Consider the following 14,507-nt stretch of genomic DNA (forward strand, 5'->3'; position numbering starts at 1 on the left):
TCAGACAGTTTTTGGTTATATTATGCCCAGGTATGAACTTTGTTAAAAAAAATATTGTATTTTATTTTTTGTCCACTTACGGCGTGTCATTCCATAAGGAATGTTATTTTATTAATTTATTACTTTTGTTGGCAAAATATAATATACATAAATGCAAGTTTGGAAATAGTTATTACTAATTTTTAAATAATAAGTTAAACAATATCCAAACTATTTATAACCTGGTAAACAAGAAACCTGTTAATGTTTTAATGTATGTAACGTAAGCATTTCCATGTTTTCATTGTCAGAAGCGCTAGAGCTCTCTCTGATCGAGCGTGTGGAAGTAGAGACTTTTGTTTTGCTTTATGAAACAGGAAGTGCCGCGGCGGTTCTCCGGAAGTCGCGGGTTCATGGACGCTGGAGATGTTCTGTGTTTTGAGGAAGGTGTGCTGGAGGAGACCCAGCTCGCGCAGAGGCGTGTGCACGAGACACCCCGCGCCCGCGCCACGCGTCCGCTTCGCTCCGAGTCCCACAGGTAACATATATCATATCTAACATGTAATATGTGTAATATCTAGTAGATGTGCCGAACGAGGCTTCCGAGGCTACTTCGGTGCTGCGCAGATTCTGCCACTGCGCTCTTCTCCGCCCTCTGGCGGTCAATAACAGCTCTACAGCAGCTGTGTCCTTCAGGAGAGTTCAGAAGCTTTCAAACAGCACAAACAAGCAATGTGTAAAGTGCTCAAGTACAGCTGTAAACATGACACAATCCCTGCTTGGCGTCTTGACCTGCTCCTTTTGTGTTTTAATATGTATATTATTTTACTCAGAGGCATAGAGTTAGGGGAGACTGGCAATCACTTTGATCAAACAATTAAATAAATGTTTTTGCATTTGAAATATGTCATACCTTTGATATTAGCTAAGATGAGAGGCTCACAGCTCCAGACAGCAGTCCTCACACAGAGAAGATGACTTTAGGAACTGAGGACAGAAGAGAAAGCGCAGTCTATGGCTGTTATTAGCTCTTTATATAAAGAAGGACAGATGTTGCGCTGAAAGATGTTCAGTAGATGAGAGACGCAGTCGATTAAACTGTTTAGTTTTGGGCTGCTAGCGGCTTAGAGACGTGATGGGGCAAAGATAACTAAAAACATCCAAATTATGCTTATAATGTGATCCGAACCTTAAAGTACCCGGACACTGTCCATGTTTCATTGATTGACCGTTAGCAGGGAGCATGATTGACAGGTGGTCTGACCAATCAGAGGCGCCGCTGCACTCAGACTCACAGCTCTACACTAATCTAACACACCTGATCCTGTAAGCGCTATTTTTGTTAATTTCTTCCCTATTGTTTTATTTATTATTATTATTATTTTAGAAACACTGAATGACAAAAAGCACCACCACAAGTCCAGTTAAAACACTGTTAAAATGATTAATATGCATTCAAACATGGTTATCAAGTTTTAATTGTAATTGTATCATTAAATAATACTTGATTATCATATTTTATACCACGAGGCCTTTGAATGCTTGAATCTGATTGGCTGACGAGAGTTCTTCCGGGAACGCAAGGCGAATATAGTTCCAGCAGCTCTCCTGACCACATTACAGGTCAGCGCTGCCCTGATGATTTTATATAGATGGGACAGGTAGCAATAAGAGACCGGAAAAGATATATGTACATATAAGGAACAGCTGGAGGACCAATTTAACCACTTATTAGGTCAATTGGGAACATGATTGGGTATAAAAAGAGCCTCTCAGAGTGACAGTGTCTCTCAGAAGTCAAGATGGGCAGAGGATCACCAATTCCCCCAATGCTGCGGCGAAAAATAGTGGTGCAATATCAGAAAGGAGTTTCTCAGAGAAAAACTGCAAAGAATTTGAAGTTATCATCATCTACAGTGCATAATACCATCCAAAGATTCAGAGAATCTGGAACAATCTCTGTGTGTAAGGGTCAAGGCCTGAAAACCATACTGGATGCCCGTTATCTTCAGCTCTTAGACGGCACTGCATCACATACAGGAACGCTACTGTAATGGAGATCACAACATGGGCTCAGGAATACTTCCAGAAAACATTGTGTGTCATTCACCGTTACCAGCTAAAACTCTATAGGTCAAAAAAGAAGCCATATCTAATCATGATCCAGAAGTGCAGATGTTTTCTCTGGACCAAGGCTCATTTAAGATGGACAAAGTGTAAAACTGTTCTGTGTGTCAGACGAATCAAAATTTTGAGTTCTTTTTGGAAAACTGGGACACCATGTCATCTGGACTAAAGAGGACAAGGACAACCCAAGTTGTTATCAGCGCTCAGTTCAGAAGCATTTTCCAACATGCATTTTGCATTTTCATGGCTGCGTAGAAGAAGGATCCGGGGACTGAAATGACCAGCCTGCAGTCCAGATCTTTCACCCATAGAAAACATTTGGTGCATCATAAAGACAAAAGAAGACCTAAGACAGTTGAGCAACTAGAAGCCTGTATTAGACAAGAATGGGACAACATTCCTATTCCTAAACTTGAGCAGCTTGTCTCCTCAGTCCCCAGACGTTTGCAGACTGCTATAGAAAGAAAAGGGGATGCGACACATTGGTAAACATGGACTTGTCCCAACTTTGTTGAGATGTATTGATGCCATGAAATTTAAAATCAACTTATTTCTCCCTTACAATGATAAATTGTCTCAGTTTAAACATTTGATATGTCATCTATGTTGCATTCTGAATAAAATATTGAAATTTGAAACGTCCACATCATTGCATTCTGTTTTTATTCACAATTTGTAAAGAGTCCCAACATTTTTGGAATTGGGTTTGTAATTTAAAACATGTTATTAATGTGGTATTTCCACCTGCTCTCAGACGGAGCAGTATTTACTACACAGAGCCGAAGATACACAAACAGCTGTCATTATCTCCTACGATATCATCGATTTTATAACCTAATAATCTACGATTATATCATCTGTGATCCTGAATGTGATCAGGCCATGACTTCACAGTGTTTCTGACCGAAGACCGGAAATATCCGCAAAATAGAAAACATCCCTGAAATAAGAGCATGTGGTCTATCTGTGTGACAGATATGTGAACAGTTTTCCTTCAGAATCATCCTGGCGTTAGATTAATATTAATATTAAAGTGATGTGTGATTAAGAGTTAAGACACCAGCGCTCTGATGTTGCTGTAATATTTCTGGTTCACAGAATCAAGTGTGTAATGATGGTAAACAAGCAAAATGACTGTGTTGATGAATTGTGAGTGTGTGAGAGCATTGGTCTTGATCGTGACCTGGTGTGTGTTGTGTGTGTCCGCTCAGGGTTTCTGCATCTCGGGGGTCTGCGTACAGCGCTCTATAACTACTTGTTCAGCAGACAGCACGGCGGGGCCTTCCTCCTGCGTCTGGAGGACACTGACCGGAGCCGCCTGGTCCCTGGAGCCGCAGACGATATAGAGGACATGCTGGAGTGGGCAGGTGTGTGTGTGTGTGCTCTCTGAGAGACGGAGCTCTTCATTTCTGTCCTTCTTATGTGGTGCACTTCTGTTAAATGAACTGTTCTTTCTGATATCTATACACTTCTAAAAGCTAAAGAGCTTCCTGTCGAGTTCGGTCCGAGCGATGCAGAATCTGCAGGGAATAGTGTGGTGACGTGACGTGTTTCTATATCAGTGAAAGGTGCTGTCCCGATGAACACACGCTCCTGATGATGGTGGAGATGGAGTACTTCACTCACCATCATGAACAGCACTGTGACTGCAGTGGAGTCATTCCGGTTCCTGTACTGCAGGAACACTTGTGGCAGCAGATGAGGTCACATTAATTAACATTTATGACGTGGGGTCTGTGTTCGCGCCTCGGATCTTCTACTTTCTCAACCTCAGTCCTCGTGACCCCTGCTCTGCACATGGTCACTCTCATGAGATGCTGGAGCTGATGGCGGTGGATATTTGCGGCGGTCAGTTCTGATATTGTGACGAGCCGCCACAAATAAATCAGTGTATGAGGAACCTTGATGCTTGTGTATTTCATTCACATCTTATTTTTACTATCTGTGTTATAATTGTCTCTGTGTACTGGAAGCTGGTGTCATTAAAACATGTTCCTTGTATGTGTAAACGTACCTGGCAGTACAGATCTTTCTGTCTTCTGTCTGTGTTGCAGGCATCCCGCCGGACGAGAGCCGCCGCAGAGGAGGGGATTATGGGCCGTATGTTCAGTCCGAGCGACTGCAGCTCTACTCACAGGCGGCGTCTACTCTCCTGCAGACGGGACACGCCTACTACTGCTTCTGCTCCAATCAGAGGCTGGATCTGCTGAAGAGAGACGCCCAGCGCAGCGGACAAGTGCCGCGGTAAACACACTGATGCCGGGGAGAGGCCAAAGGCCCCAATATACTTCAAAGTAAAAAAGAAGTTTGAAAAGACTGTGACCGTATATTTTTTCAGAACTGTCCCTCGCGCTGCTGCGACAGCGTTTTAGTGCCATGTTGTAAAATTATGAGATTAAAGTCGTAATATTTAGTGAAAAGTTGAAATGTTTGGAGAATAAAGTCTTAATGTTTCTAGAAAAATTGATTGAATTCTGAATGAGTTGTTTCTTCGACCTTATTCTCGAAATATTAAAACTTTATTCTTGTAATATTTAGACTTTAATCTCGTAATCTTAGATTATTTTTTTCAACGTGGCACTAAAACGGCATTGTACGCATCTGGAGGTGGGGTATAGATTAATGTAAACATGACTCGCAACGTGTAGACAATCTAGGAGTGAGACGGGCCCCGATGATCAGAATATAATAGACAAAAGAATCATGTTTAGCAGCAGTTCAGAGCCAAGTGTCATGTTTGCAATGCAAAAGATCCATAATCAGTCCTTTAGGGGAAGTGTGAATTCATTTATTTGTTTTTATAGTGTTGGGTAAATTGTTACACCTTTTTATAATTTATGTGGTGCCATGATTTACTCTTGATAAAAACAAAGATTTATTATTGTATGTTTGTTTGGCAATTCATTTACTGTCGTTTTTTTTGCATAACTCCGGGTCTTCGACACCAAACTTCATTGCGATTTCTTTCTACAAATAAAGTCTCTGCGAGTGATCGTACAGGTGCGGATATATTTGTGCAGCTCAACTGTTCAACACTCCAGTGTATTCAGGAGATGTTGTTCTACTGTAGGACCGCCGCAGAATGAGGAAAAAAACAATTGCAGTTCAAAGAAGGTGGAGTTTGGGAACACACCCACTGATTGGGTAACTGACACAGACCAATGGATTCAAAGCTATTCAAGAGTTCATGCCATTCTGGGGAGAGAGGTGTTGTGATGATGACACCACCAAATATCTAGGTCACTGTGTGGGAAGATTTGAATAACACCACCCAAATATTCACACAAAGAAAGAAGGTCCTTCACACCCGTCTCCTCTGTCTCTCCTCTTTCACACCTGTCTCCTCTGTCTCTCCTCTTTCACACCCGTCTCCTCCGTCTCTCCTCTTTCACACCCCTGTCTCCTCCATCTCTCCTCTTTCACACCTGTCTCCTCTGTCTCTCCTCTTTCACACCCGTCTCCTCTGTCTCTTCCATCCGTCTCTCCTCCATCACACACCTGTCTCCTCCATCTTTTCTCTTTCACACCTGTCTCCTCCGTCTCTACTCTTTCACACCTGTCTCCTCTGTCTCTCCTCTTTCACACCCGTCTCCTCCGTCTCTCCTCTTTCACACCTGTCTCCTCCGTCTCTCCTCTTTCACACCCGTCTCCCCCGTCTCTCCTCTTTCACACCTGTCTCCTCCGTCTCTCCTCTTTCACACCCGTCTCCTCCATCTCTTCTTTCACACCTGTCTCCTCCGTCTCCCCCTTTCACACCTGTCTCCTCTGTCTCTTCCATCCATCTCTCCTCTTTCACACCTGTCTCCTCCGTCTCTCCTCCATCACACACCCGTCTCCTCCATCTCTCCTCTTTCACACCTGTCTCCTCCGTCTCTCCTCTTTCACACCTGTGTCCTCTGTCTCTCCTCTTTCACACCTGTCTCCTCTGTCTCTTCCATCTGTCTCTCCTCCATCACACACCTGTCTCCTCGGTCTCTCCTCTTTCACACCTGTCTCCTCCGTCTCTCCTCTTTCACACCTGTCTCCTCTGTCTCTCCTCTTTCACACCTGTCTCCTCTGTCTCTTCCATCCATCTCTCCTCCATCACACACCTGTCTCCTCCGTCTCTCCTCTTTCACACCTGTCTCCTCTGTCTCTCCTCTTTCACACCTGTCTCCTCTGTCTCTTCCATCCGTCTCTCCTCCATCACACACCCTTCTCCTCCATCTCTTCTCTTTCACACCTGTCTCCTCTGTCTCTCCTCTTTCACACCTGTCTCCTCTGTCTCTCCTCTTTCACACCCGTCTCTTCCATCCGTCTCTCCTCCATCACACACCTGTCTCCTCCATCTCTTCTCTTTCACACCTGTCTCCTCTGTCTCTCCACTTTCACACCTGTCTCCTCTGTCTCTTCCATCCGTCTCTCCTCCATCACACACCTGTCTCCTCCGTCTCTCCTCTTTCACATCTGTCTCCTCCGTCTCTCCTCTTTCACACCCGTCTCCTCTGTCTCTCCTCTTTCACACCCGTCTCCCCTGTCTCTCCTCTTTCACACCCGTCTCTTCCATCCGTCTCTCCTCCATCACACACCCGTCTCCTCCGTCTCTCCTCTTTCACACCCGTCTCCTCTGTCTCTCCTCTTTCACACTCGTCTCCTCTGTCTCTCCTCTTTCACACCCGTCTCTTCCATCCGTCTCTCCTCCATCACACACCCGTCTCCTCCGTCTCTCCTCTTTCACACCTGTCTCCTCTGTCTGTTCCATCCGTCTCTCCTCTTTCACACCCATCTCCCCTGTCTCTCCTCTTTCACACCTGTCTCCTCCGTCTCTCCTCTTTCACACCTGTCTCCCCTGTCTCTCCTCCTTCACACCCGTCTCCCCCGTCTCTCCTCTTTCACACCTGTCTCCTCCGTCTCTCCTCTTTCACACCCGTCTCCTCCATCTCTTCTCTTTCACACCCGTCTCCTCCATCTCTTCTCTTTCACACCTGTCTCCTCTGTCTCATCCATCCACCTCTCCTCTTTCACACCTGTCTCCTCCATCACACACCCGTTTCCTCCATCTCTCGTCTTTCACACCTGTCTCCTCTGTCTCTCCTCTTTCACACCCCTTTCTCCTCTGTCTCTTCCATCCGTCTCTCCTCCATCACACACCCGTCTCCTCCATCTCTTCTCTTTCACACCTGTCTCCTCTGTCTCTCCTCTTTTACACCTGTCTCCTCTGTCTCTTCCATCCGTCTCTCCTCCATCACACACCTGTCTCCTCCGTCTCTCCTCTTTCACACCTGTCTCCTCTGTCTCTCCTCTTTCACACCTGTCTCCCGTCTCTCCTCTTTCACACCCGTCTCCCCTGTCTGTCCTCTTTCACACCGGTCTCCTCTGTCTCTTCCATCCGTCTCTCCTCCATCACACACCCGTCTCCTCCATCTCTCCTCCATCACACACCCGTCTCCTCCATCTCTCCTCCATCACACACTCGTCTCCTCCATCTCTCCTCCATCACACACCCGTCTCCTCCATCTCTCCTCTTTCACACCTGTCTCCTCTGTCTCTCCTCTTTCACACCTGTCTCCTCTGTCTCTCCTCTTTCACACCCCTTTCTCCTCTGTCTCTTCCATCCGTCTCTCCTCCATCACACACTCGTCTCCTCCATCTCTTCTCTTTCACACCTGTCTCCTCTGTCTCTCCTCTTTTACACCTGTCTCCTCTGTCTCTTCCATCCGTCTCTCATCCATCACACACCCGTCTCCTCCATCTCTCCTCCATCACACACCCGTCTCCTCCATCTCTCCTCCATCACACACCCGTCTCCTCCATCTCTCCTCTTTCACACCTGTCTCCTCTGTCTCTCCTCTTTCACACCTGTCTCCTCTGTCTCTCCTCTTTCACACCCCTTTCTCCTCTGTCTCTTCCATCCGTCTCTCCTCCATCACACACTCGTCTCCTCCATCTCTTCTCTTTCACACCTGTCTCCTCTGTCTCTCCTCTTTTACACCTGTCTCCTCTGTCTCTTCCATCCGTCTCTCATCCATCACACACCCGTCTCCTCCATCTCTCCTCCATCACACACCCGTCTCCTCCATCTCTCCTCCATCACACACCCGTCTCCTCCATCTCTCCTCTTTCACACCTGTCTCCTCTGTCTCTCCTCTTTCACACCTCTCTTCCATCTCTCCTCTTTCACAACTGTCTCTCCTCTTTCACACCTGTCTCCTCCATCTCTCCTCTTTCACACCTGTCTCCTGTCTCTCCTCTTTCACACCTGTCTCCTCTGTCTCTTCCATCCGTCTCTCCTCTTTCACACCTGTCTCCTCCATCTCTCCTCTTTCACACCTGTCTCCTCCATCTCTCCTCTTTCACACCTGTCTCCTGTCTCTCCTCTTTCACACCTGTCTCCTCTGTCTCTTCCATCCGTCTCTCCTCCATCACACACCTGTCTCCTCCGTCTCTCCTCTTTCACACCTGTCTCCTCTGTCTCTCCTCTTTCACACCTGTCTCCTCTGTCTCTTCCATCCGTCTCTCCTCCATCACACACCTGTCTCCTCCGTCTCTCCTCCATCACACACCCGTCTCCTCCATCTCTCCTCCATCACACACCCGTCTCCTCCATCTATCCTCCATCACACACCCGTCTCCTCCATCTCTCCTCTTTCACACCTGTCTCCTCCATCTCTCCTCTTTCACACCTCTCTTCCATCTCTCCTCTTTCACACCTCTCTTCCATCTCTCCTCTTTCACACCTGTCTCCTCCGTCTCTCCTCTTTCACACCTGTCTCCTCCGTCTCTCCTCTTTCACACCTGTCTCCTCCGTCTCTCCTCTTTCACACCTGTCTCCTCCATCTCTCCTCCATCACACACCCGTCTCCTCCATCTCTCCTCTTTCACACCTGTCTCCTCTGTTTCTCCTCTTTCACACCTGTCTCCTCTGTCTCTCCTCTTTCACACCTCTCTTCCATCTCTCCTCTTTCACACCTGTCCCTCCTCTTTCACACCTGTCTCCTCCGTCTCTCCTCTTTCACACCTGTCTCCTCCGTCTCTCCTCTTTCACACCTGTCTCCTCCATCTCTCCTCTTTCACACCTGTCTCCTCCATCTCTCCTCTTTCACACCTGTCTCCTCCGTCTCTCCTCTTTCACACCTGTCTCCTCCGTCTCTCCTCTTTCACACCTGTCTCCTCCGTTTCTCCTCTTTCACACCTGTCTCCTCCGTCTCTGCAGTTATGATAACCGCTGTCGAGAGGTGCCGCCGGAGCAGGTGCAGCAAAAGCTGGCTCAGGGGATTCCGTGTGTGATCCGCTTCAAGCTGGACTCAGGTGCAGAGGTTTTCCAGGACCTGATCTTTGGCTGGACACGGCACGATCCGGCAGCAGCGGAGGGAGATCCGGTCATCCTGAAGGCTGACGGCTTCCCCACCTATCACCTTGCTAGTGTGGTGGACGACCATCACATGAACATCAGTCATGTGCTGCGCGGCTCTGAGTGGCTGATCTCCACCTCCAAACACCTGCAGCTGTTCCGCGCACTGCGCTGGACACCACCCGCTTACGCACACCTGCCACTGCTGCTCAACCGTGACGGCACTAAGCTGTCCAAGAGACAAGGAGACATCTTCGTCCAGCGTTTCAGAGAGCAGGGTGTGCTGCCCGAGACCCTGCTGGACATTGTCACTCACGCCGGATCCGGCTTCAGAGGTGAGTGTGTCCAGGAACATGATGATTGTAGCTATCCTGTAAGATCACTAAATGGATCTATTAAACTTTGGTACGATGTAGGTAGACTGTATGATAATGACACCTATTGACTTGTATGCTATGATGCAGATTACTATAGAGGAATTAAACATCATCAGAATGTGCTAGTAGTAAACAAGAAAAGAATGATCAATCATTCGACTGGGTTTGGTGAAAGTAAATATTCATCATACACTTAAAATCATTCGTTAATGTTTTTTTCTTTTATGCAGATAATCGGATCGGTCGGCGCCTGGATGAATTAGTTTGTGAGTTTAACATTTCCAAGATCACGACGCACTCTGCTCTGCTGGATCTGGACAAACTAGACGAGTTCAACAGGTGTTTCTTTAGTTAAAGCTGTCACACATGCAGATGAACAGTCTGTACTGCACTATGAAATAAGTGTAGTCTTGTGCATCCTGATAAAGGTCAGCTGATCACAGAGTGTTTCAGCTGTGTGTGTGTGTGTGTGTGTGTAGGGTTCATCTGCAGCACAGGATCGAGGATGAGGAGCAGTGTGCTGTGCTGCTGGATGAGCTGCGTCAGCAGGTTCTTCACACACACGGCTCTCGGATCAGCGACCGCTCCGTCCTGGAGACACACTACATGCAGAGAGTCCTGCAGCTGCGCAAGGTAGCAGAGCAAACCGAGCCAACGCCATCACTCGCGCTTTCCTTTTGTTTTGTTCATTTCGGTATTTCTATAGTGCAATGCAAATTGTGTCAAAGTAGCTTTAAAGTATTACACAGAGAAATAGTGTGTCAAAATAGTGCTCCGTTCTCCTCTGACCAGACGAAACCAGTAGTTCAATTCCAGGCTGCAGCAAAGTCAGATTGTGCAGAAGAATCATCTGTTTCCTGTGGTCTTGTCCTGGTGCTCCTCTGAGACAAGGTCTTTACAGGGGATCTGTATCTGGGCTCTAGTTGTCCTGGTCTCCGCTGTCTTTCAGGGCAGTAGAGGTCCTTTCTAGGTGCTGATCCACCATCTGGTCTGGATACGTACTGGATCCGGGCGACTGGATTCAGATACCAGCTCGTTAGAAGAGAGCTATGTGAATGAACTGTGTTCTGATTGACGTGATCCCCACACAGTGTTCATTGCTCCCTACTCCCTGAGCAGGGGATATCTGTTGAAGTGTGCTGCTGCCTGCGATGGCGGGCCGGATTCTCCAGCATATGGCTACTGAGTTGTTGTGGGAATTCACTGTAGTAGCTATTTTTCAGGCGTACTCTAAAATAAAATTTATATTTTTCTTAAATACTTTAATTCTGTCATCAAACTTTTAAGTAAGATTAGGCTTAATGTCAACCGTTTTTATTTTTCTCAAATATTTTGGTGGGTTGTGAGAGATTTCACAAACGAATGTTGTGGTCAATAGTGTCGAACGCAGCACTGAGCTTTGTGTGTTTGAGTGAGTGTCTGATTGAACTCTCCTGTCACTGTGTGTGTGTGTGTGTGTGTGTGTGTGCGCTTCAGGGTCACATCTGCTCGCTGCGAGAGCTACTCGATCACACACATACATATCTGTGGATCCGGCCGAAAGTCACGCGTCAGCAGCTGCAGGAAGTGAGCACAGAGGTGGATGACATCACAGCAGCAGTCATGCAGTGAGTTTCTCTCACACACACACACACACGTGCGTGGGCATGTTACTAGTGTGTTCATGTGTGTGGTAATGTGTGTTTGTGGTCAGGCTGGTGGCATCCAGCGGCTCATTCCTGTCCACAGAGCATCTGAACTCTGAGCTCAAACTGATCGCCAGCAGACTGAAGAACACCAAATACAGCGGAGCCATGAGAGTGCTGAGACTCGCTCTGAGTGCACAACAGGTGACACACACACGCACACACACACACACACACGCACGCACACACACTGCTGTAACGGTCTGTTGTGTGTGTCTGCAGCAGGGTCCCAGTGTGGCAGAGATGATGGTTTCTCTGGGGGAACAGGAAGTGTGTGTTCGTCTTCAGAAAGCTCTGGAACACTGACAGCGTGACCTGATGTGTTTAATAAAGGGGATGTAAATACAGATCTGTGGTCCGTGCTTTAATCACAAGAGGAGCGAGTGTCTTATGGTCACCTGATGTTTCACATCAAAAGGCATCCAATAATAAGAAATCTACTCTGTGTCTGTGATGCTTCATTAAACTTATATTTTAAAGTCAAGTTACTTCTATTGCGTGTTATGTGTACTGTGTACAGTGTGTTTCTTGTCTTCTCGTGATGTGTGAGACGCAGCAGGAAACACTACAGCGATGTGTTCGGCTTCATGTCTCCATGAGGTCATCATCTCCTGCACGAGGTCATCATCTCCTGCACGAGGTCATCATCTCCTGCACGAGGTCATCATCTCCTGCACGAGGTCATCATCTCCTGCACGAGGTCATCATCTCCTGCACGAGGGCATCATCTCCTGCACGAGGTCATCATCTCCTGCACGAGGTCATCATCTCCTGCACGAGGTCATCATCTCCTGCACGAGGGCATCATCTCCTGCACGAGGTCATCATCTCCTGCACGAGGTCATCATCTCCTGCACGAGGTCATCATCTCCTGCACGAGGTCATCATCTCCTGCACGAGGTCATCATCTCCTGCACGAGGGCATCATCTCCTGCTCCTGAGAGACTCAGATCTGATTCACAGCACAGACAGAAACACATTTGGAAAGGTCTGGGAACGTTAAAACTACATCTTGGGGAAGAACACTGTTAGATGAATGTGGATCATTATGTTCTGAGCTTTTCTTTAAATTAAGGAGATAACAGAAGTGAGTGAGTAGTGATGGACATCAGTAGAGCCCCCCCACGCCCCTCACTACTGTTCACAGAGAAAAACATGAGGTTAAAATAGATCAATTAAATGAAAAGATTAAAGTCCACAGCTTGTTTATTTGACTAGTGATAGCTGAACCAACGGACCGAACATATAATCAGATAAACACAGTCATCATCCCCACAGGTTTTAGGTTTCTTTAATTAATAACCATAAATGTATATTGAATTTATTCAGTGAACTCTATTCAGTCTATTTGTGTTTATACAATATAATGTTTCTTACTCAGTGCTTTGAGTGTTTGAAGGTCAATTTCTTTGTTCTGTTGTAATTCATGGTCTTTGTTTTTACACAGGTTAGTATTTTATATATTTATTTATTTCTCTTTTAGTCAGAAAACACAGAAAACGAGCCGTATACAGCAGGACAATGACTTCACTTACCTGTCCTTCTCTTGAAGCACACATCCATCTCTTCTTCTTAAAGTCTGTGTTAAGAGAGATCTGTTCTGCGGTTTAATCACGCTGACCGCTGCACTCAAGAAATAAATCATTGGTCTTAATGTACTTATTATAATTAATTATAACTTGATATAATTATGACACCTATTTCCACACATTTGGATGTTGTCTCAACACGCACTGTGTTATTATTCAACATATGGATAGGATTTCTGTTCAGTAAAGAGTCAGATTTCACATCACTTCAGGTAATCTCAGACTGGTTTGGGCAATAGTTTGTCAGGTCTTCTGAGGTTCTTCCACATTATTAAGAAAGTCACAGTTCTCATGAAATATGGTGAGGAAGAAAGATCTTTCTGACTTCACTCAACAGAGCATCTCGAGACCACGATAACCGAGTAAACCGAACAAAGTCACCCCACGGGACCGTAGAAATCTGACTGATTTAATCTTTATTTTACTCTCCATCAGCACAATGCAGACAATAATAAAAGATTTTTGATCTTACCAGCACTCCACCACAGACTGGACTCCAGCTCGTTAATGGCACACGCGCGAACTGACGAGGTCACGTGGATTTCCGGTCATCAGCGCATGCGCAATAGTAGTAGTTTGACTCGAATCATTCTTTTTCGTTGTTTCGACAGAAATTAATTATTTTAACCTTTATTTTGGATTTAGTTCAGACTGATTTAAAATAATTGTGTACATCCCTTAAACTGATTAATTGTATTTGTTTTAAAATGCTCTATTATCTTATCAAATCAAACAACAGCCAGATTTCTTTTTTTTTTTTTTTTTTTTGCGTGTCCACGTCACGCGCTTGTTGAAACCCATTTTACACACACTTACAATAAAATATGTAAATCTCTTTAAATAAAAGCCTGGCTGAGTGGTTTGTGTGTTTGTTGCTGATATCAGCTTACACCAGGTCAGACAGTCGTACAGCAACGCTGAGTTCCTGTCCTCCACCTTATATCCCTCTGCTCTTCCAATGTTACACAGTCTGAACAGCTGTAACTTTCCATGGATAACATAAAACACACTCTGTAGGTTCTTTCTCACACATTTAGGACTTAGGTGACCACTGTAGAGGTAACAGAGCTTACTAGAAGCTGCTTTGAAACCATGTGTGTATTGTGGATGCTCTATTAATATCTTGACTTGAATTAAACAAGGTGAAGATTCTTACTATTAGAGATGCAAGCGATCAAATTAATAAATGAATGAAACTTAATCTGTACAATGTGACGAGTCCCTCGTTACTTCCACTGGGACCGGTCAGTGGGTGTGGTTGGAAGGCTCGTCAACGGAATTGTGTACACCTGTTCCTTCCCTATATAGTGTCAGCTCTGTTTGGTGTGGAGGGTGAACTCCCGGCTGTTTGGTTTTGCTTTGGCTATTTTGAGGTTATGATTAGTTTAACTCTGTTCTGTTGGATGCTTGGAGCATTCGT

At 45.9% G+C, this 14,507-nt stretch overlaps 1 protein-coding gene and 2 long non-coding RNA genes across 35 annotated transcripts; 1 reads left to right on the forward strand and 2 right to left on the reverse strand.

Moving 5' to 3' along the window:
• The first annotated feature begins 349 nt into the window (after positions 1-349).
• ears2 (glutamyl-tRNA synthetase 2, mitochondrial) lies at positions 350-11,845 on the forward strand. The gene is made up of 9 exons (XM_052546805.1): positions 350-517; positions 3,318-3,473; positions 4,161-4,350; positions 9,299-9,771; positions 10,044-10,152; positions 10,293-10,446; positions 11,290-11,420; positions 11,507-11,642; positions 11,721-11,845. Exons 1-9 carry the CDS (start codon positions 406-408, stop codon positions 11,802-11,804), a joined length of 1,545 nt encoding a protein of 514 aa, XP_052402765.1. The 5' UTR covers positions 350-405; the 3' UTR covers positions 11,805-11,845.
• On the reverse strand, positions 5,421-9,423 carry LOC127949572 (uncharacterized). 33 transcript variants are annotated; one of them, XR_008152357.1, is made up of 7 exons: positions 9,191-9,395; positions 9,028-9,132; positions 8,472-8,768; positions 8,151-8,241; positions 7,648-7,842; positions 7,097-7,152; positions 5,854-5,888 (listed from the first exon to the last, which is right to left on the reverse strand). It is a non-coding gene; the product is annotated as an uncharacterized LOC127949572 (long non-coding RNA). The 33 variants fall into 33 exon arrangements; XR_008152331.1 differs by lacking the exon at positions 5,854-5,888 and adding an exon at positions 6,009-6,357 and having other exon boundaries at positions 7,071-7,152; positions 9,028-9,190; positions 9,278-9,423; XR_008152330.1 differs by lacking the exon at positions 5,854-5,888 and adding an exon at positions 6,009-6,357 and having other exon boundaries at positions 7,071-7,152.
• Positions 11,846-11,945: 100 nt separating the features above from the next.
• On the reverse strand, positions 11,946-13,972 carry LOC127949588 (uncharacterized). Its single transcript, XR_008152385.1, has 3 exons — positions 13,560-13,972; positions 13,034-13,121; positions 11,946-12,450 (listed from the first exon to the last, which is right to left on the reverse strand). It is a non-coding gene; the product is annotated as an uncharacterized LOC127949588 (long non-coding RNA).
• Positions 13,973-14,507: the final 535 nt, after the last annotated feature.

Source organism: Carassius gibelio, chromosome B1 (assembly GCF_023724105.1).
Source record: "Carassius gibelio isolate Cgi1373 ecotype wild population from Czech Republic chromosome B1, carGib1.2-hapl.c, whole genome shotgun sequence".
Taxonomy (NCBI): Eukaryota; Metazoa; Chordata; class Actinopteri; order Cypriniformes; family Cyprinidae; genus Carassius; species Carassius gibelio.

Coding starts and splice junctions, on each gene's coding strand:
- ears2 (XM_052546805.1), top strand. CDS start 406: ATGTTCTGTGTTTTGAGGAAGGTGTGCTGGAGGAGACCCAGCTCGCGC. Junction 3,474..4,160: donor GGACATGCTGGAGTGGGCAG/GTGTGTGTGTGT, acceptor TCTGTGTTGCAG/GCATCCCGCCGGACGAGAGC. Junction 10,153..10,292: donor AAACTAGACGAGTTCAACAG/GTGTTTCTTTAG, acceptor GTGTGTGTGTAG/GGTTCATCTGCAGCACAGGA.